The sequence below is a fragment of the Harpia harpyja genome, chromosome 4 (assembly GCF_026419915.1).
Source record: "Harpia harpyja isolate bHarHar1 chromosome 4, bHarHar1 primary haplotype, whole genome shotgun sequence".
Classification (NCBI taxonomy): Eukaryota; Metazoa; Chordata; class Aves; order Accipitriformes; family Accipitridae; genus Harpia; species Harpia harpyja.
Window position 1 is genome coordinate 61,270,989 of NC_068943.1, and position 20,045 is coordinate 61,291,033.

Below are 20,045 nucleotides of genomic sequence, written 5' to 3' on the forward strand. Positions count from 1 at the left end.
CTTTATCTCCCACACCTAACTTACTTCTCAGCTTTCTTTCATTCTTGGGTTTTTGCTATGTCAGATAAATTTTAATTTCTACTGTTGTTTACATCAGTAACAAATATTAATTGCATTGGCATTATGTCCTGTTTTTTACTTGCCATAATAACACAGTGGAATAGACACTCCACTCAGCTGAATCAGGACTAGTCAGTGCTTGCAGTGCTGCGTAGCTACAATGACCAAAGGCCATAACACATGAGTCCATAGAGGCTGCAGGGCATCTATGTGTCTGCCTGCCTCACTAAAATGCTTAACTGTCAGAGTCTGACTGCAGGCTCGGGAAGACAGGCTGGCTCAGGTAACAATCATAAGTGCCAGAACTATGATTAAATGAATAATTTAATTGCTCTGCATTTAGAAAAGCACTCAAGAGTCTGGTTTATACAACATTTTAATTTCGTTGACTCAGTTGAGACCCTAGAAAATGTGCAGTCAGGTGGTTTTTTGCTTGTTGCCTTTGGGTGATCCCCCAAAGGGGTCATGAAACTTCAACCTCAAGTGCCAGCCTAAACCCAAACCTTATTTTAATTTTATTTTAGATTTCACTTTTGACTTATCAGAAGACAAGTTGGGCAAGTACTGAAACACAGTAATACCATTTATATTTGTACAGTTCTAGAGCATCAAACCTCCCAGACCAGAGCTTTCACCTGAATTCTACTTCGAAAAAAACCATTGTGTTTACATTAAGAATCCAGAGAGTCAAAGATGAAACAGAAATTCAGCAACAGCTGTTCTGTGCCACAGCATAAAGTAGTCTTGTGCCTAGTCCTAATTTGCACAGCAAAGCTGTCACATTAGACTAATAAAAATGTATGTTTTACTTGATGCCACCTCTAGGTTTAAGTGTTATAAATATTTTATTGTTAAATAAAGAGCTCTCAGTATTATAGCTTGATGGTAGAAAAAGTGAGGCAAAGGTGTAAGGAGAGATCATATGTACTATTTGAGTAACCAGGCCCAAAAGCTGGTACCTACTGCTCCAATAAAAGATGTCACCACTCCTAACAAAGGTCATCTCATTTAGGTTGTACTGTCAGAGGAAAAATTAGTTTGAATTTTAAAATATTCAGTATTATATCTACTGCTTTTACTTGGTGTTTATTGGTAGTAGTATTTATTTGGGGTATTTATTTAGTATTTAAATACTAACAGTATTTGAATAATATTTAGTCAAGAAGAATTACTTAACAATGAAGCTTCATGAAGTGTGTATTTACGAAAAAGTTAGAGATTTAGCAGAATCTCTAGAGGGAAAAGGGTTCAAGGGCTCTTGACGTTTCAGGGTAAACAAAAGGACCTGGAACACAGTAACGTTTAAATCTGAATCCTTTCCTGAATGTTTTTCTTTTTTCCTCTAGTTAGATACAGTGAGGCAGAGGTGGGTAGTGAGCACAATTCAGCATGTAAGACAGTTGTAGGGTCAAGTATGAGGTGCGATGCTGAACCAGAACAGGAATTGTGGATGCTGCAAAAGTCTGATGCCAGAACAGCCGTTTTCAGCCTCAGTAAGATTTCTCCGGATATTTTCTGGACAATTCTCCATTTTTTCATCTTAGTCAGGAAAACCTTCCTGAATTAATTTTTTTTACTCCAGGTAAAGAAAGACAAGGGCAGAGGTAGGAAGACAGTGTACTGTAAGTTTGGTATGACTGGTATATTTGCTATTCAGGGTTTTAAACACTATCAGATTTGCTCTGTTCAGACACAGTCTGTAAATTAAAAGATAAATGATAACTTTACTTTTTGGGGAATTTTTGTCATCATGTGGTACAGTTGTCAGGCTCACAAAATTAAGACCTTAACTGAGACTCTTTTCTAAAACCATGAAGCTCTTTGGATATTTATCAAGGTCACTGATATTTTTTAAATCTTTGTCTCAGAAAACTGCTTTTTCATATTATTGGCTTTTGGAGTGCTTTAGATTTGTCCTGGGATTTTGTCCACATCCCTTTTTGCATGCATCTTTGCAGTGTATTCAAAAAGAAGGCTCCTTTTCAGTTTTTAAAAACATCTTTCATCTGACTTGAGTAGAAGACTCTGATACTTAGATGTCATGAATTTCTCCGAAGTGACATTAAGTTCATACTTGTTGCTAATTAAAACCTTCCCAATTACCCTGGGAAACATCACTAGCACATTAAGTCTTTTGAGTCATACTTTTCCTTTAATATTTTCAAGTTGCACTTCTCCATATTCTCTTGCAAGATCTTAATATTTGTAATTGCTGTATGGAAAACAGCAGGTGCTTGTCTATCTCAAATAGCTAAGTATATAGATTTTCAATCAGCTCATATTGATGAAGTGAAATTTAAATGAAACTAGGTATTTTTAGAACGGTAATTTTGAGCTGAGTACTCTGTGTACTGTCAAGTATTACTACCTTGATCATGTTACCATTTATGATCTAATGAGCGTTACCCCATGTGCGTGACCCTAGCTTAATGAGTTTTGATGGGATATGAGTTTTAATTGCTTTGCCATCTGCACTTTTTTCTGCATCCAAAATTCAGCATGAACTTTACAGGTGTAGCCAGTTGAGTTCACAGTTGGTCTTTCAGCTTGGACGATCTGTTCAATTTCCAGGCTTTTGAGCATTAAGTACAGTAGAAACACTTTGCATATTGTATTGTAGGCGATTCCTCATAGTCCTTTCTATGAAGTCTTAAACAAAAACCCAGATAGTCCTTGAACAAGTGGGAGCGGGCAGCTCTCTGAATAGCCAGGAAAGCTGACAGTGACATGGAAGCCAGGGCAGCTCCTTGTTCTTCAGGAATCATTCTGCCTAGGCCTTCCCCAGAGTCTCAAATATAAATGCGCTTTTCCATTCTGACTGTTACAAAGTTTAGCTCACATTTTTGCAGATCAGCTGTTCGATAGGAGGGCTTCTCAGATTAAATATTACTCTTGATATTTAAAATAATAAGAAGCATCCTCTGGTATTTGTGATTTTCATACCAGTTATGCTTTCAGACACAGAAGATCAAATTGAATTCTAATGAAGTTTGTGTTTTCTGTTGCAGAAGTCAGATGCTGTAAGAGTCACCACCTTCACTGGCTGCATGGGTGAAACCTTTCTAGACAGCAAGCCCATAGGACTGTGGAATTTCAGGGATATCGAAGGTGACTGCAAAGGATGTGCTGTCAGGTGAGTAAAGCACTGAGTGTTTCTCTTGCTCCTTTGGGAACCTGACACTGCGTTCTGTGGTAAGAAGCAGGAATTTCCACAGCAGCCATCAAGTTCCAGTAGACAGCTGTGGTCTGTATGCAGCACTGAGAGTTGTAGGAAATACGAAGTTAGGTTGCAATGACACCAAGAGGGGAAGCACCCAATCTGGATCATAAATGTGGTCGGTGTAACAGTGCTGTGATGGAAAGACTCCTGCTAACCAGTAACCAGGGTTAGTCAAAACATGAGAGAGGGTGAGATCCACAGTGGGACTGAGTCTGGATCATGGACAGCTGTGGTGTGGGTGCCTGCACCTCTTACACAGCATGGGGCAGAGTGAGGTCCTTCAAGGTGGCTTTCACAGCCACCAGTGTAGTGAGCAAAGACCCCCACAAGAGAAAGGTGTTTCCATTCTTGAAAGAGAATGGGAAATCCTGTCCCTGTCAGTGACCTGTGGTTCCAGGTAGGGTAAATGGCCCATCCAGGCAGGACCAGGATTTGTCTCTGTAGGCTCAGAACTCTCTTCAGGAATTTTAAAACAACATTTCCTTTCCAGACGTGTCCTTGTCCTTCGAGAGCTGTGATCTTCATTCCTCTTTCCCATCAAACTAATCTTAAACACTTTCCTGTGCCATGTCTCAGCTTCAAAAGCTGAGGGCCCTTATACAGAGGCACCACCTGATACTACAGCACAGTCCTGGGAATTATCATGTAAAGAAGACAGACTCTAGGTCTCTCACATCCTTGTTTATGGCTTTCACAGTGACCCACTGCATGAAAGCAGCACTGTTGTCTTAGATGCTCCTGTTTTTTAGTAAATTTGGCAGTATCAGTAGATGGTATAGAGCTCACACTGCATTAGGTAAAATAATTGTAGACCCAGTCAGGGAAGTTAAGAGTAGGCAAGTTTTCAAACTTTTTTTCACTTGTCAGAACAGAGGTTTGATATGAAATCAAACCAAGTTCAGGAAGATTGCCAAGAAGTGTTCCCTCACTCCCCTAGCCCTTCACTTCTTTTTCTTTTAAACTTACACGGCAAAGGAAAATGGTTGGCATTGCCCCTTTTCAGCCCACAGGTGGCAGACGGTGAAGGGACGGTCCAGTTCGATGGCGACAGCTATGCCATGGTGAGCCGCCCGATCCGCTGGAACCCCAATATTTCCACAGTCATGTTCAAATTCAGGACCTTCGCATCAAACGCCCTGCTGATGTATCTTGCTACTGATGACTTGGTAAGAACAACCAGCTAACCTCCATGCTCCTTACAGATTTCATGCCATCTTTGCAGTGGCTGAATTCTTCATAATATGAAAACAAATAGTAGTTTGATGTAGCACTGTCCCGGTATGACATTTATTGCCTGGTTCAGTGCTGGCCAAGTGAAGACAATGTTATAGTGTGGAAGTTGACTGCCTAGTGTTTACTGACTGGGGAGCATTATGTTAGACTGAGGGGAACTCCAGCTTTTCCGAAATTTTTGATTAATTTTCATTTATCCCAAATGTTTACCTGTGCAAACATTGTCAGTTGTGGTTGTACATTCATAGTTTAAAATATCGTAGTGTGAGGACAGGGAGAATATGGGAAGAGACAAGTCTTAGAAGTCCTACTGTTACGAAGAAAAAGTTTGTGTTTAATGTGAGTGGCATTAAAGGGGAACTGAATGGTGCAGCAAACAGGGTGCAATGGTGATGGTGTTTTTACAGGGTCTACAAATGGTGCCTTTTACAGCTAAAACAGAGAATAGAAACATTAGTTACAAAGCTGTTCAAGGTTTTTATTCACACACACTATTAAATGTGTGTGGATAACAGGGAGAAGTTATTTATAAAGACATCTGGCCAGATCCTCACATGAATCAGGACTAACTCAAATTCAGCATCTCTGATCCAGATTGATTTGCACGCCTGACTGGGAACAGTCCTTTCCTTAGCCTTTTCATATGGGCCAGAAATTATGTACAGCAGTTCTCACCGATGTCTTAAAGAATTACTGAGCACTCACTATTTTACAAAAACTGTGTTTGTGTAAATCAGTCTTATTTCAGATTCCTGTATTTTGGGGAAAATTATCAGAATTGCTGAAATTATCAAGGAGGAGGGTACTTCTTCTGACTGACTATAGTAAAAGATAACATTTTATTATAATAATGAAGTAGTTTTTCTAATTAATTTTTATAATTGAATATTGAAAGTATAATTAATGTAATTATTTTAGATGGTTTTGTATAATTATTATTAATTTATGTAGTTTTCTAGAAAAAACTTATTAACCTGAACTTCTGAAAAACACTGGGAACTGGAAGGCAACGGGTCTGTGACACAATTTGTCTCTTAAGATATTGTCCCACTGTATAAAAACTTCGAGGATGCTTTTTCTAGTGATGCATGGATAGACATGCATAAGCATTTAAAATACTGAGTTTGTTAAATTTTACTCTTTTCTTCTTAACATAAATTTATGTTCATATACATAACATTATTATCACTGTTTTGCATAAGTATTCAGCACATGGTAAAGTATTTTCATTCTCCCTATGTCTGAGCACAGGTGGAACTGGCCATGAGCAAAATGATAATTAAACTTAAAATTTCTCCAGTACATTCATGTTCTGGGTCATAGTTCCACCATTACTTACTTAATGCCATTCATGCTGTCCAGTTACCTGGCTATTTGTTTTGCTCTTTGTATCCTGCCAGCTCTTTTTCTGTAGATAGTGCAGCATATACCATTGCTCCAGTCAGCCATCCTCAGTTACTGCTTAGATATTGGTGCCAGTGGTTGATGAGAATAGTTCATAGCTCTCTGTTGCTCCATCAGTACAGATTATTCTCTGGAAACCCTGGTAAAACAAGCCCATTTTACCATCTTTACTACTCTCGTTTTCTACCTTGCAAGTTTAAATCTAGCTGAGGTATGTAGTAAATGCACTAACTGTAGTTACAGACATACACTTAAAGCTGAGCATTAGTTTCAGGTAATTATAATGTGTATTTCTGTCTTCAGTCTAAGAAAATAAAAGTACAGACAAGCCATCGAAAGTCCAGCTAAGTTGTTAGCAAAATTCCAACTAAGTTAGCAATCCAAAGGAGAAGAAAAGTGGAAAAAAGAACTTGTTGGCAGCAGACTTTCGTACATTACAGTCCTGGGCAGTAAATGCCAAAGTAGATTTTTTAAAAAGCTTGAAAAAAAGTTGTCTGTTGTCACCCAGGAAAAGAAAGTGTTTATTTAATGTCATATGCCTCTTAACAAAGTGAACAAGAATCATAGTTTGTGTATCTATCATTTTCATTAACAGAAGGATTTCATGAGTGTAGAACTCAGTGGTGGGCGTATAAAAGTCAGCTACGATCTGGGTTCAGGTACAGCTTCTGTTGTCAGCAACCAAAATCATAATGATGGCAAATGGAAATCTTTCACCCTGTCAAGAATTCAAAAGCAAGGTGAGTTCCTGTGGTGTCAACACCATGACTTTCCCAGTTACCTGTGCAGTACAGCTAACCATCTAATCATGGGGAAGATGATATGCAAAACTGCTGGAATTATAAAGCTCTAGTGACTTAGCAACTTCTTTTGCTTAGATTACAGGTGTGTTGACTTGCATGTGAGTGATTGCACTGTCAAACAGGCCTTTTATGAACAGGTAGCTTAATTTTCAGGCATATGTCTGCTCTACAGTTACATCGGTTACGTTCTAAAATGCTTCTGAGTGGGGAAAAAAAGAAGCTTTTTCATCAGTTCCCTGATGGTGTTCAAAATCATAAAACAAACCTGTGTGATCTTTGTTAGGACAGCAATAGCTTTCATGCTGTACAGTCCTCTCATGCTCAGCATATATCCCGAAGCGCTTAAAAAAGCAATGACTTCAGTACTGACAGTACAGTATCTCAGTAGACAAACACAACAACTATTTTATATTCCCTAATGATAAGCAGTGTGCCATGATCTGAATCTACATGGAAACAACTGGGTACATCTTCAAAAGTGCTACTAATTCTTTAACCTGTTACTAGTGCAAAATATGAAGTGGTGGCATTTGATAAGATCGCAAAGAATGCTGACTACCATGCTGGCAAAACCCCTTTTTTGTTGTTTTTAATCTAGATATAGGACTGATAGAATCTTACCTGAGCCAAATTAATTTTTTTATGGCATCTTTGACATTCTCTGTGCCTTTATGTCCTGAAGTCTTACTGCATTCTGAATCTTCAGGGTCACCACAAGCCTCTGAACACACTCTTCCTCCTCCGCCCGCTGCAGTGCCAGCTCTCTACCTGACCTTCCCATCTCAAACACAGACCCGCTCTCTTGTCATTTGGCTGAAGTAGACTCAAAGCTCTCACTTGTACATTTGCTGCACCTTTAGAGGAGTAATGCCTTCTTGCTAGCCAGTTATCTTAGTTCATACTTAATTCAGGAGGTATTAAGATAAAATACAATGTCACATAATTGTAATTTATTAATACCATTCATATTCTGTGTTTATAAAGAAGACATAGGTATAGAAATGAAAGGAAAATTAATCTGTTTACAGTAAGGTACAGCAGGAAAGTCTATCCTCCATTCAATTCTCTTTCACTCCTGAAAACGGTAGTTTGGTTTCAGGTTTTGCACATTTCTTCTCTCTTTTAAGGCATTTATTTAGTCAGCTGCTGCTACAAGAGACTCACCTGTGGGGAGAGCTTCTATCAGATCAGAGGAGACTTCCTCCCATCCTCCCATCGCTCCTTCCTCTCCATGGATTATACATTACCTCTTCTAGCCAGTCCTCCCTTTGAAATCTCCTAAGAGGTTGACAGGTCTTTCATCTCCAAACTCACTCTATTCCATCATTAACCAGAAATCAGGCTGGTCACTTTTTTAGTTAAAATAAAGGTTAATTGCATTCCTTAGGTATGTAGATGGTGGGGAAGGGCGGGGGGGGGGAAGGGGAGAGTGTAGATTATAAGCTATCTCTTGGATTTAACTATCTGAAGAAAAAAAAAAAAGGGAAGGAAAGAAGAAGGGAAGAACTCTTTCTTTGCATCACTATGGTAAAATATCCCTTTCTTCCTTGGGGGCTTCTCAGCGTTTTTCGCTGTGTCTTGTGTCTCTCATTGAACTTTATATTCTGTATTAATCCGTACATTAAAAATATACATGGAATGAGCATTTAAATAGGACGGTTGTATGTAGTGCATCTCTGACTCCAGACTGAGATTAGCCATGACAGCATCTGACTGCTTTGGGTTTGAAAATGGTTTAGAGTGACTGATGACCAATCTCAAAGGCAGATAATGACAATGCTTAACAAACTTTTACACTAAAAAATCCTGCTCAAGTGACAACCTTTGGACTGAAATCACAAATTAAATGTAAAATGATCTCTTCTGTCTTGACTTCATCCTGAAGTGTTAGCTCCAAATTATGTTGACACAAAGAACATAACAAATTGAAACAGGTTTAGAGAATATATAAAAATAAAGCATACAGAATTGCTATAGCTTTTCAGGTTGTTATGGAAACAGAGGACAGTGCAGGTCTCTTCCCCTGCCCATAACTGACAGCTTGGAAATCCAGTGTCTTAATTGCAAAATACAACCCTCCTTGCCTCTCCCCTCACCTGGTAACCCTCCAAATATTTCTCTGTTTTTTTCTTACATTAAGACATCATTGTTCGTGTCTGATATTTTGAAACTAATCTCAAATCTCTTCTAGCCAACATATCAATTGTAGACATAGACACCAATGAAGAAGAGACCATAGCAACAACTTCGATGGGCAGCCACTTTGGGCTCAACTTAAAAGGGCATGAGAAAATATATTTTGGGGGATTGCCAACCCTGAGAAATCTAAGGTAACGTGGCTCAAACCAATTTCTTTCTTTAGCTTTGTTAAGGGGATGTAAATGCAGCGTAATCTTATTCTCTGTATTTATTTCTCAAGTTCATTTGCAGTAAGTGAATGGTGAGTTCCCAATGTACCCTATATTGCCACAGGAGACCAACGCTTTATTTGTACATGTTGTGTGTTTCAATGTATTTCACGCAGCTCACATTACACAAATACAGTGGAAGCAGCAGTAATGGTGCAGTGCATCTTTCTGACGCTGTGCAAGAACCATGATGTAGCTGACTTTTTAAGTATTTTTTTATTTGACGAATAGAATTCGTGACTTCAAACTTACAGAAATGGCTCCATACCAGCGCAAAATTAAGCACAAGTGTTTACCTTGTGCATGAGTAGAAAAATTGAACTACAAACTACTCCTCCTGGGATTACTGTTAAATGGGTATGCACGTTTTTACATAATCAGGGTCAGTATACTTTCAATATGTATAAAAATATTGTGTTAGATACCATTTAAAGTTATTTGTAGACATAAGTTTCTCTTTAGATTAAATTCCTCCTGTATTCAGGAATTAAAGTATATGATACAATACTCTTAATATATTTAACGTAAGTAGATTGCAATATGGCAACCTTTTCCCTTCACAAGCCTGATCCTGATTTTCTTATGCAAATAAAATTCCCAGTATTTATTTTTAAAATATTGCATAATATTATTGATAAACTTTAACTTAAGCTTTAATAAACTAAAGAAATGGGATAACAGATACTTGAATTTAGTGACTGTATTACATAGTTTTAAATAGACCAAAAAACTTACTTAAGGTTTAAATGAATATTCAGCAGTTTTGCTATGACAAGAACAAGAGAATTCTGTGCTACAATGAACAGATGAGCAACAGAGAAACAAGCCCATTAATCTACATCAGCTTTAGCTACATGGCATAATGACAGCCTTGAAGTGGTCTTGTGCACAAGGAGCTGTTGTGATAAATCCACAGGCTCTTACACAACTAAAAGAGTGGACATATTTGTTAATTTATTAGGTTAATAACTGACCTCTGATGTCAAATCACCCAGCAATAAAAAGATCTAAGATCTATTTTACTCATGAAATGTAACACTACATTATGTAATCGTGAAATCACACCAGTGCATAACAAAATGTCTAAAGCAATTATCTTCCAGCATATCCTTTGTGGTTGCTTAGAAAATCAGTGTACCACAGCTACTTGGCCCTATGGCAACCATTCTGCCTACAGCTATGATTCATCAGTCACTGGGGCAAGATGAACGTTATGGTAAATTAGAATAAAAAATAGTGAAAGGGGGATTAGGGCAAAGCTGAGCTACTGCAAACAATAGGCGCTGAGGTACCCATGACTTTGTAATTATCAGGTTGTGTCGGTTCTACCAAATTCTTTTACATGGTTTGCTTTTAGTCATGACCAAGTATAGCAACAAATTATAAAAGCTCTTATATATGTTACATTTTAAGGTAACTGCAGAGTAACCCCGTTAATCATTATAGCCTGATAGTGTATATAGAATCTCGCTATCTATTTTTTGTTGTTTGTAAATGATGTATATCTGCTTCATTGTGAAATATTTAAACCTTGCTAATAAGTATCATTTGCTACAATTAATGTAACTTGTTTGGGTTTTTTTTTCCCCTTTCTCCCTCATCCTAGTATGAAAGCAAGGTAAAAATAATCAGATTACTTGCATGACTTGCATGTGTCTAGTAAGTGCAGCTTCAAAGCACAGGCGGCAACGCAGAAGCAGCGTGTGGGCAGTATTTATACCAGCTGTTACGCTAAGGCTGTTAATTCAGCGAGTTGCTCCTGCTGCAACAAGCAAAGCTGCTCCCAAGTGCTTAACACTGTCATCTTACATGCTGTGCACACACCTACACAAACAACTTTTCTTTTCTTCACACAGCTGCTTACTTCAGCTGTGTTTGTTTATGACACTGGAATGCTGCGGAAGCAAAGCTACGGCAAGTGGTATTGCCGAGGTTGGTTCTGATCTCCAGGCTGTAAGAGCAATGTAGTCCTGGGTCAGGTGAGGAGCGCTGCACTCCGAGGCAGGGAAGTAGTTACTGAGGAAGGTACGAAAGTGAGGGGCAGATTTTTGTGCATTTTGCCACTTCTGAGTTTAAGAACAGGAGGATGAGAGAGGGATAGGGCAGATCACCTATTTCTGACTGTGTTTTCAGTTTGCAACTAATTGTGTCCGTTACTTTTGCTTTGATACGCTCAGATATGAACTGAACTTCACTATGTTTTGCAGCTTAATTCTTGGCTTGAATTAGAAAAAATGCAACTTCACCTCCCCCAACCCCTGATCTTGAGAAAAATTTCTGGAGCTTGGGAGGAAATAATCTTTGCTTGTGTTCCCTTGAAACTGATCCTAGTTTGGCAAAAAAAAAAAAAAAAAGGCCAAGAATTTATGCAAGATCTGAATGAACTTGGACGTTGTTTTGTATGTTTTGGAAGGAAACAAGGGAAAAAGGAAGTCTTAAGAAAACATCAATGTTTGCAAGGATGTAGAGTTCATATGGGTTGGGAATTATAAGATAACAGCCACTGCTTGTAACGGGGCAGCATGAGGGCAGTCTGTAACTGGCCAGGGCAGGAAGGGTGTAAGAACATGAATGGTTTCTGGATGGCAAAGACAGGAGACTGTGGGCACTGCTGACAATGATATGGCAAAACTGTTCTGTTCCTGGGAAGATGAGTCTATAAAGGAATTGGGGAAGAGCTAGGAAACAAAAAATCAAAAATGAAAGGTGACCGTAACTACATGACTGTAAATAAAGCAGAATATGGATTATTTCAGTAAACCAGATGCTTGCTTTAACTTATGCAGAGGATGCTAATTTGCCAGCCAGCAAATACACCACGCTTGCTAGGATGGCTATAATGCAAAGAATGGCTTTCAGTACCAAAACATGCAGCTGAATAGTACATGTGCAAAATGGTTTTATTTTGTGATTAATATTCTTTAAAATCTTTTCTTTCCTTCCAGGGAGCTGAAGTGTTAGGGTTTTTTATCTCCTCATGTTTTAACTCCTTATTTATTTTCCAAATTCATTTTTCTTTCTTTGAGCTCTTCATATTATTCAGATATTCTAGTAAACACTCATGGGTGATATTGTGAGTGCATTAACTAATGCTTTTTTTCTTTTTGGATTTACTCTCCATGGTATGAATGGCAACTTTTTTCTGAAGTGACTTTATAAGGCTTTTCTTCTTGCAAGCCTGGTTCAGATGTGCTAGCAGTTATGGTCTCACTCTGGTGTTCCCAGGTCTGGGAAATCATATTTTTGCATTCAAGCATGCTAGCTTTGGTGTTACTTTCAGGGCTTTTCTCATTTCTTCTGTCAACCAGCTGATGAGCCAAACCATGGAACTTTGAAATTCTAGTACAGTATTTTCCTGTCTTGGATGGATAGTTAGGTTCTGTAACAAAACTGTTTTGTTTTCTTTAACTGCCTGAGAAAGTCAAATGTATTGCTGTGTCATAAGAAAATACACAGCAGTTTTCAAAGGAAAGATACTGGGAATATAAAATACATAGAAAACAAATGTCAGTCTACCTGAACATAAAGAATTCCTAAAGCATAAAAAAAATCAAATGAAAATTTTTTTCAGACCTTGGCAAAGACTTTACCCAAAGCGTTTGTATGCTGCTGAAGTTCCTCTTTCATTAGGACCTAACATGCAAAAAGATGAATGAAACATCTGTCTTCCAGTTAAGCTCTCTATTGTTATGATTTCCTAGCTTGCATCTTTCTGCTTTGCCTAAGGAACAACTACTTACTTATTTCATAGCTCACTGCATTTAAACATCAAAGGTGATAGCACTCCTTTGCCAAAACAAACAAAAAACAAACAAAAAAAAAAAAGAAAGAAAAAAAAGGAAAGAAAAAATGGCAGAGAGGACTGTTGTCAATTGGAGATGAGATGAATCTCCTGTTATACCTTTGAGTGATGCAAGGCAGAGTGCAATATGTGCTCATAGGTGGTAGAAAGCAAGATGTATTCATTTGAGTGTCTGTGTGTATTTATGAAAAAAAATCAAGCATCTGTGCATCTAAAAAGTGCATGTGTGTGTGTCTGGCTGACTGTGTTCTCCCTAAACTCTATTTTTTAAAACCCATGTTTTTTTTAGGCCTGAAGTGAACTTAAAGAAATATACAGGTTGCCTCAAAGAGATTGAAATTTCAAGGACACCATATAATATATTGAGTAGTCCTGATTTTGTTGGTCTAACCAAAGGATGCACACTAGAGGTTAGTCTGACTTCCATGTATTTTGGGTTTAATGGCTATAAATGTTTTCTGGCTTCTGATTTTATGGCAGAACATATTAATTGTATAAGGCATATTCAGACACACATAGGGATCTAACCTGAAAATCAGAACAGTTATATTTAAGAGAAAGAAAGATGAATGAGTCTGATCAGCAAGTAGACCAGTTTTCCAGATCCTAACTTCTTGGACAGGATCCCTGGCCAATTGTGATATCCCTATCCCTAAAGGGTAGGATTTTCTAAAATGCTTAGCAATGGTCTATCTTTGTTTCAGCTGACTAAAATGGGAATTATTGACATTAATGAGGATAGAATTAGGCAGCGATAATATTGCAAAAACCTTAAAAATTTTGATGCACATAAAATCCAAGGATTTAAGTGATTATTATTTTTTTAAATTGTTATTATAAAATCATTCACTACAGAACACCTAAGGTACTTTGAACATCACCATATATTTAGGGGTAACTGAAACAAATTCACCTTTAGGACAGAAACGTAAAGCACTTACTGTTATGAGCTATCACTGAGCTGGAAGGCACATTGCTTACTGATCACTAAGAATGTGCAAAATTGGTGTCGTTATTTTAACTTTAAATACAACTCAAGTCTATTTATTTTCAATTATTGCTGCTTCTAATTAAGAGGCCTTCAATGTATATAAAATTGAAGGAATCTGATCCTAAGTTTGGGAGAGACTATAGTAATTTTCCATGGAAAAGAAGAGTCTTCGTATATAAAAAAATATTTCCAGTGACATTTGTCTCCCAATAAGTAGTTTGTATTTCTTCCCTGGAAATGTATACTATTGAAGATAGTTTTGCCAGCAGATATATGATCTAGAGTTCCATATCAGCTACCACTACAGTAAATCCAAGTGAGTTGTTGTTAACCTGATGCTCTCCAAACATTTTTCTACAAAACATTAATAATTTCCTTTGAACAGGGACTGGATCTTGGCCAGGCCAAAATAAAGACGAGGACCCTCTTTTGCTGTGTTTATCAGTTGTACCTCTGGCCTTCATCAGAGCAAAAAGCACACAACAATAGGACTCTCAGAGATGATATTAGACTAGATGGATCTGTCATGAGATGGCCATTTTTAAGTTTTCAAGTTTGTGATAAAGCTAAACTGCAAACAGGCAGATTTCTCAAATGCTTTTAAATCTTACAAGTTTGGTTTCAGCAGAATTTTTTTACAGAAGTTCCTATTTGTTTTCCTTTATTTTAGATTCTTTCCTGAATAGGAAAGAAGGATATTTGTTCATTTGTTCATTTTCTTCTGTTGCTATGAATCTTAGGAAGTACTTTGTTTTTCACATTATTTTGTAACACTTGAGGTTTTAGAGTGTGAAATCTAATTGGATTAACCCTTTTGTTGGGGAATTAAATAAAATACTCTAATTGTACAGAAGAGGATATGTAGGATAATTAAGAAGTGAAGTAAAAGCAGAAGATAAAGACTGGATATATGCTCAATTATTTAAATGCTCTCAGATTTCAGAGAAAGGTGAACATCATCAGCAGTGATTTTATCTGGCATAATCTATTATCTCTAAACCTGAAAACAGTTCTACTGTACTGAAAAAATGGTGAGTTCCTTTAGAAAAAGTCACTGTTTCTATAGACTGGTCTTCCACAGCTGGAAGAATACATGAATTGGCAGCAATGACAGAAAATCTTCAGGAGCATGTACCGATTTATTATTTGATGACATATTCTGCTCTTTAAATTGTGGTAATGGCTACCAATGTCCAAAGAGTTGGGCCATACACAACAAGTGCTTTGTTTATGAGCCCGAGTCATCAAGAAAGCAGTGGTGCTTAGTGAAGCAATAATGATGAAGCAATAATGACTGATTAATGAAAAGTATTTTCTGGGCATGCTTGACAAATAATAGAATCTAGTTTGTGTTCATATTGGCTGTTGTTATCTATTGTATTGATTTAAAAGCAAAATCCCACTGTATTAACTCAATGGAAAACATTCATATAAAAAACCACCTGTGAGCAGTTGTTTTTAATCCAAGGGGATATACCGAAATAAGACTGGAACTTTGCCTTCCTGTAAGACAGGATTCCAGAAATACTCTACTGATGCCAGATGTATAAATGTAAGTTAGTATTTGCACAACACTTTGAGAAGTAAATGGCTTAGTGTTTATTGTTACTTTCCATCTTTTCACACTAGTTATATTTACATAGTTTGTTATTTTAGTTAAGAAATATTTCTGCATGTTCATACTCTTGCTTTTAATCCTACTAATGCAATTTCCTGTCGTCTTCTTCCTACAGAACATTTATACTGTTAGCTTCCCCAAGCCAGGTTTTGTGGAACTGCAGCCTGTCTCCTTTGACATGGGCACAGAAATCAACCTCTCCTTCAGCACCAAGAATGAGTCTGGGATCATCTTGTTTGGCACGAGTGGCACAGTTGTCCCCCCCAGGAGAAAGCGCAGGTACACTGGAAGGAAAGCTGCCCCTCTGAGGAGAAAGCGCAGACAGACAGGGCAGGTACGAGGAATCTAGCAAAAGATAAAGAAAACCCACAATTTTACTGAACTTCTTCCACTTGGTTGGATTCAAGACACTGTCAGATGTTTATACTTAAGTTAAAATTCAGTGCTTGGGAATAAATTATTTCCAATGTTATCCTTTATCTGATGGAGAATCTGATAGAGGCTCAGATTTGGTTTTTTGCATTGGAGTAACTGTTTCTCTTAAAGATTTATAGTAAGGCATCCATTGCTTGTTGATAAACAACAACAGATTTGTTTTTCTATCATATAGATTCTTCCATGTTGTTTTTTTAATCAAACCTAAATATTAGAGGATACTCTTCTTCACTCATTCTGAGGACTACTTATATACTACTAATGCTTGGAAACGTCTGTCATTCCTGTTCATACGGACATAAATGAGGATCATTCTGTTTCCCCTGAGACCAAAAAAAAAAAAAAAAAAAAAAAAAGCTGCTAAAAGCAGTGCAAGATAAGCCCCTTGTTTGGGATCACTGCTGTGGGGTACAGGACTTAAGAGTACTCCAACCTCTCCTTCTCTCCCATAAAATACAAATTTGCAGTATAAATCCTTTCTGAAGAAGGGGATAGAGTCAGTCTTTTCAGAGGAAGTACCTACAGAGTCCAAGTGACTAACTGGTAAAAGTGTGATTGCTGCTAGAAATTATTAAAATCTTGGTTAATTAAAAACCTCACAGACAGACATACTACAACAGAGACAAACAGAATAGTTTGGTGCTTTCTTTGTTCAGGACTTCTGGGAAATGATATTTCATTATTCTCCTTCCTGCCTGTTTTGGAAGAGAGCTCTCAGTGACCTGGAGGAAGATGCTCCAGGGACAGCACATTATAATGGCTCACTCGCATGACATTAACTTCAGGGTAGGGGCTCCTTTATCATTTCCCAGCTCTTCAAGTCACAGAAGTGAGTGTGACACTCATTGCTATAGTAACTGGAGGTTAGATCCTGAAATCTGCTACAACGTGACATTGGTTGCTAGAGTAACTACTAGCGTGATTTACCAGCCCTCCAAAGGCAGAACTCGCACTGAGATCAATGCTATTCAGGGCTTGATGTGTGTTTAAGACCAGGCCTTGTAACAGCAAAAATCAGAAGAACTGTAGCTTAGAAGTCTCCATCCTTCCCTGCAAATAGGTATGCAGAGAGTTAAATCTTTTGATGAGGCTTTGCAGCATGACCTCATTTTACCCATTCCTCATTACAAAGATACACGAGAGTCTGAATGTAGCAGCAGCAGCAGAACTGAAACTACAGTACCTTGTCTATGGTGAACAAATTAAAAACTGGTGTAAAAAAATAAAACGTACATGATAATGTAAAACTAAGTGAAATAATTTATTTCCAAATATAACTTAGGTTCTTATACCAACATATACATTGCAGGCCTACTATGCAGTGTTCCTGAACAGAGGTCGACTAGAAGTGCATATCTCCACTGGGATACGGGATCCCCACAGAATCACCATCAGACCAGAAGTTGGCGAGTTTCACGATGGCAGAGCACACTCCATCCGGATAGAACGAGCTAAAGGGTAACAAACACCTCTAAGTGCTACAGACCGCACAGCACAGCTAATTCAACAAAGTGAACGTACTGATGTCTTTAGCAAACTATGTAAATGCTTCCGCTGAGGCAAAGAATTTAGTGTAATTCCATCCTTATCCAAAAATTTTTAGAAGTTAGCTTCTGACAGTGCCTATTATTCTGCAGAGCTGGGTTTACATGCTTTCCTAGGCTATCAGCCTGTTTCCCCTGAGACCTGCATTTGTCTGAATTGGCATCTTTAACCTTCTGGTTCTTGGCAAATATTTTTATTAATCAAATCTGTGGATGTGAAATACTGCTGTGGTACAGCAAATCACCTTTTCAAGACATGTAGAAAATGATTGTTTTCAAAGTATATGAACAGCAACAGCACAGCAGGCTGTAGGCTTTTTGAGATGCCATGTGCCGGTGTACGCGAGGTGGTGTATACGATGGTGCCCAGCTAAATATAGTGAAACAATGGAGACACACAGTCCCAGATAAACGGCAGTCATTCTTATTGCTGGAAAGCCATTGCAGACCTTCTCAGACCATGTTCTTTTAAACAGAACTTCACTTAAATTCCTTTGCCCTTTCTCAGACATTGTAAAAAAATGCTAATTACAATTCACCATTCAGAAAGTGATCAGAAAGAGCACTACTGTAGTGTGTAGGAGTCAGGCAGTCAGTATTATTTATGGCCTGGAATAGCCCTTGTTCCAAGCAGGGTTTGTTGTGGACATTTGGACATACAAATGTGTACATTCAGTGGATTAGTGCTCTATGCACAACGTTGTTCTGCTTTGTTTAAAAAAAAAAAAATCAGAAACAAGATGTGACATCCAGCATGTTACAAAATGCGCTCATCCAAGCACACTGACCACTAGGCTTCGCCCTCTTACCCCCACAACACTGCAGCCTTCTTGAGCAACAATTCCTGTCTGTCTAGTCCTGAGATGCCCTTCTGTCTTCTCTATAATTTGCTTTGCTTTGCTTTGTCCTTTGTCAGTATAATTTTCTGACTGAATTTCTGTTGTATCATTAAAAAAAAAATCTTGTAAATAAAGCCTTCAGACAATATCTCTCCCCAGCTTCCATGACTAGTTTGAGGTAAAACTGTAAATTCTTTGAGAGAAAAAGTTATGTTGGAAATGGATGACTGCATTTTGCGAAACATTTTGTGTCACTGTGACAGAACACAAATATGCAGATGGTAATAAGAAGTGCTAAACAGCAAAGAAAGTTCTTTTATGCAGTACAGTAACTTGACCTGTGAGAGTAATCAAGACACAATTGCTGTACAATGTCATCCAGTGATGATGCTTGTTCAGATGAAACCTTTGTGTTTTCAAAGTAGCTCTGTTACAAAACAAATTGTCTGAACTCTGCAGTTTCTGTAACCTGAAATAGATGTGAAAAGATACAAATTAAGATTAACGCCTCCTCTGCTCATCACAAGCTCAAGCTTTATTTGATTCAATACGAGGAACACCCTTTGAAAACTCTTCAGAGAGATAATTATCCATATAGTTATGAAGTATTTGCTTTCTCTTCCAAGGTAATTATAGGATACTGTTGAAGACTAATGCACATCATTGTATGGTTCTGCTTGGAGCCAAAATGTTTGCTATGATAATGGCTAAAGATGAGACAAAAGATGAACTATTGCATGCTGATGAAAATACTGACAATCAGTAGCCATGGCTAACATGCAGCCGCACAAAAGATAACTCATGTCTTGACAGCCTGATTTCCTTACACTTCCTCTGAAGGCAGTGGAGAGAAGTGTCCTCTCTGGGACACTTCACAGAACCTAAATTAGTCTGTTGCTCTGAATTGCCCCCAGAGAAATCTCTCTCCTATTTCTACTGCTGAAGGATCTGGGGGAAATCCTAGAGACTGTCCCGAAAGATAAGTCTTTAAATACCCCCTTCCTCCAATCCTCTGAAAAATGAGTCACTTTCTTACTCTACAGCTTTCTAGGCCAAATGAATCCCTCCAAAACTATGAGGAAACTGGACAGTTTGCATGTAGTACAACAGTTATCTAATTCAGGTGCTTAAGTCACTATCCAGTTCTGTCTAGGACTTGTATAAATAACAAACCAAACATTTTACATATGAAAACTGGCCTCTTTTCAATAAACGTTTTCAATATTCAGGTGCTACCATTTGTAATTATCGTTAAGGAAGAATATTGGAGTTCAATATAATTTTGCAGCTGAAAAAAGTGAGGTTATTTGCCAGAAACTGATTATTTCTGATATGTCGTAAGGATGCTCAGTAATTCTGAAAAATCAAGCTACTTACTTATAGATACCCAATTTGGGTTTAGATAACTAATTGTAGTCAAAGATGCTTGAATAGTTAGGTTCTGATGCTTAGCATGACTGTAACATATTTGAAATAAAAACTGCACTTCATAAATCATATCAGAGTTTAGCAGAGACACATATAGCTTTTTTTTGAAGTCCTGATTCCCTCCTGCCTAAATTCTATTAAATACAGTCTAATAACATAAAGAAATTAGGCCGACTAGCGTTCTACATTCACCTTCAAAAATACTGAAGTTCTTATCTAGCCTTTGCAACTCAGCTCACCTTGAGCTGGATTTGTTCAGA

General features: G+C 37.8%; 1 protein-coding gene across 5 annotated transcripts in view; it reads left to right on the forward strand.

Annotated features, from left to right (window-relative positions):
- The window catches only part of LAMA2 (laminin subunit alpha 2), a 385,301-nt gene that overhangs the window by 345,343 nt on the left and 19,913 nt on the right, over window positions 1-20,045 (forward strand). For 4 of the 5 annotated variants that reach the window (XM_052784294.1, XM_052784299.1, XM_052784296.1 and 1 more), the window contains exons 48-55: window positions 3,069-3,193; window positions 4,284-4,446; window positions 6,513-6,657; window positions 8,912-9,050; window positions 10,735-10,746; window positions 13,220-13,340; window positions 15,655-15,873; window positions 17,284-17,432. In XM_052784294.1, coding sequence (XP_052640254.1) covers window positions 3,069-3,193; window positions 4,284-4,446; window positions 6,513-6,657; window positions 8,912-9,050; window positions 10,735-10,746; window positions 13,220-13,340; window positions 15,655-15,873; window positions 17,284-17,432 — 1,073 coding nt within the window. The remainder of the gene's footprint in view (window positions 1-3,068; window positions 3,194-4,283; window positions 4,447-6,512; window positions 6,658-8,911; window positions 9,051-10,734; window positions 10,747-13,219; window positions 13,341-15,654; window positions 15,874-17,283; window positions 17,433-20,045) is intronic. The other variant, XM_052784295.1, reaches the window with a different exon arrangement.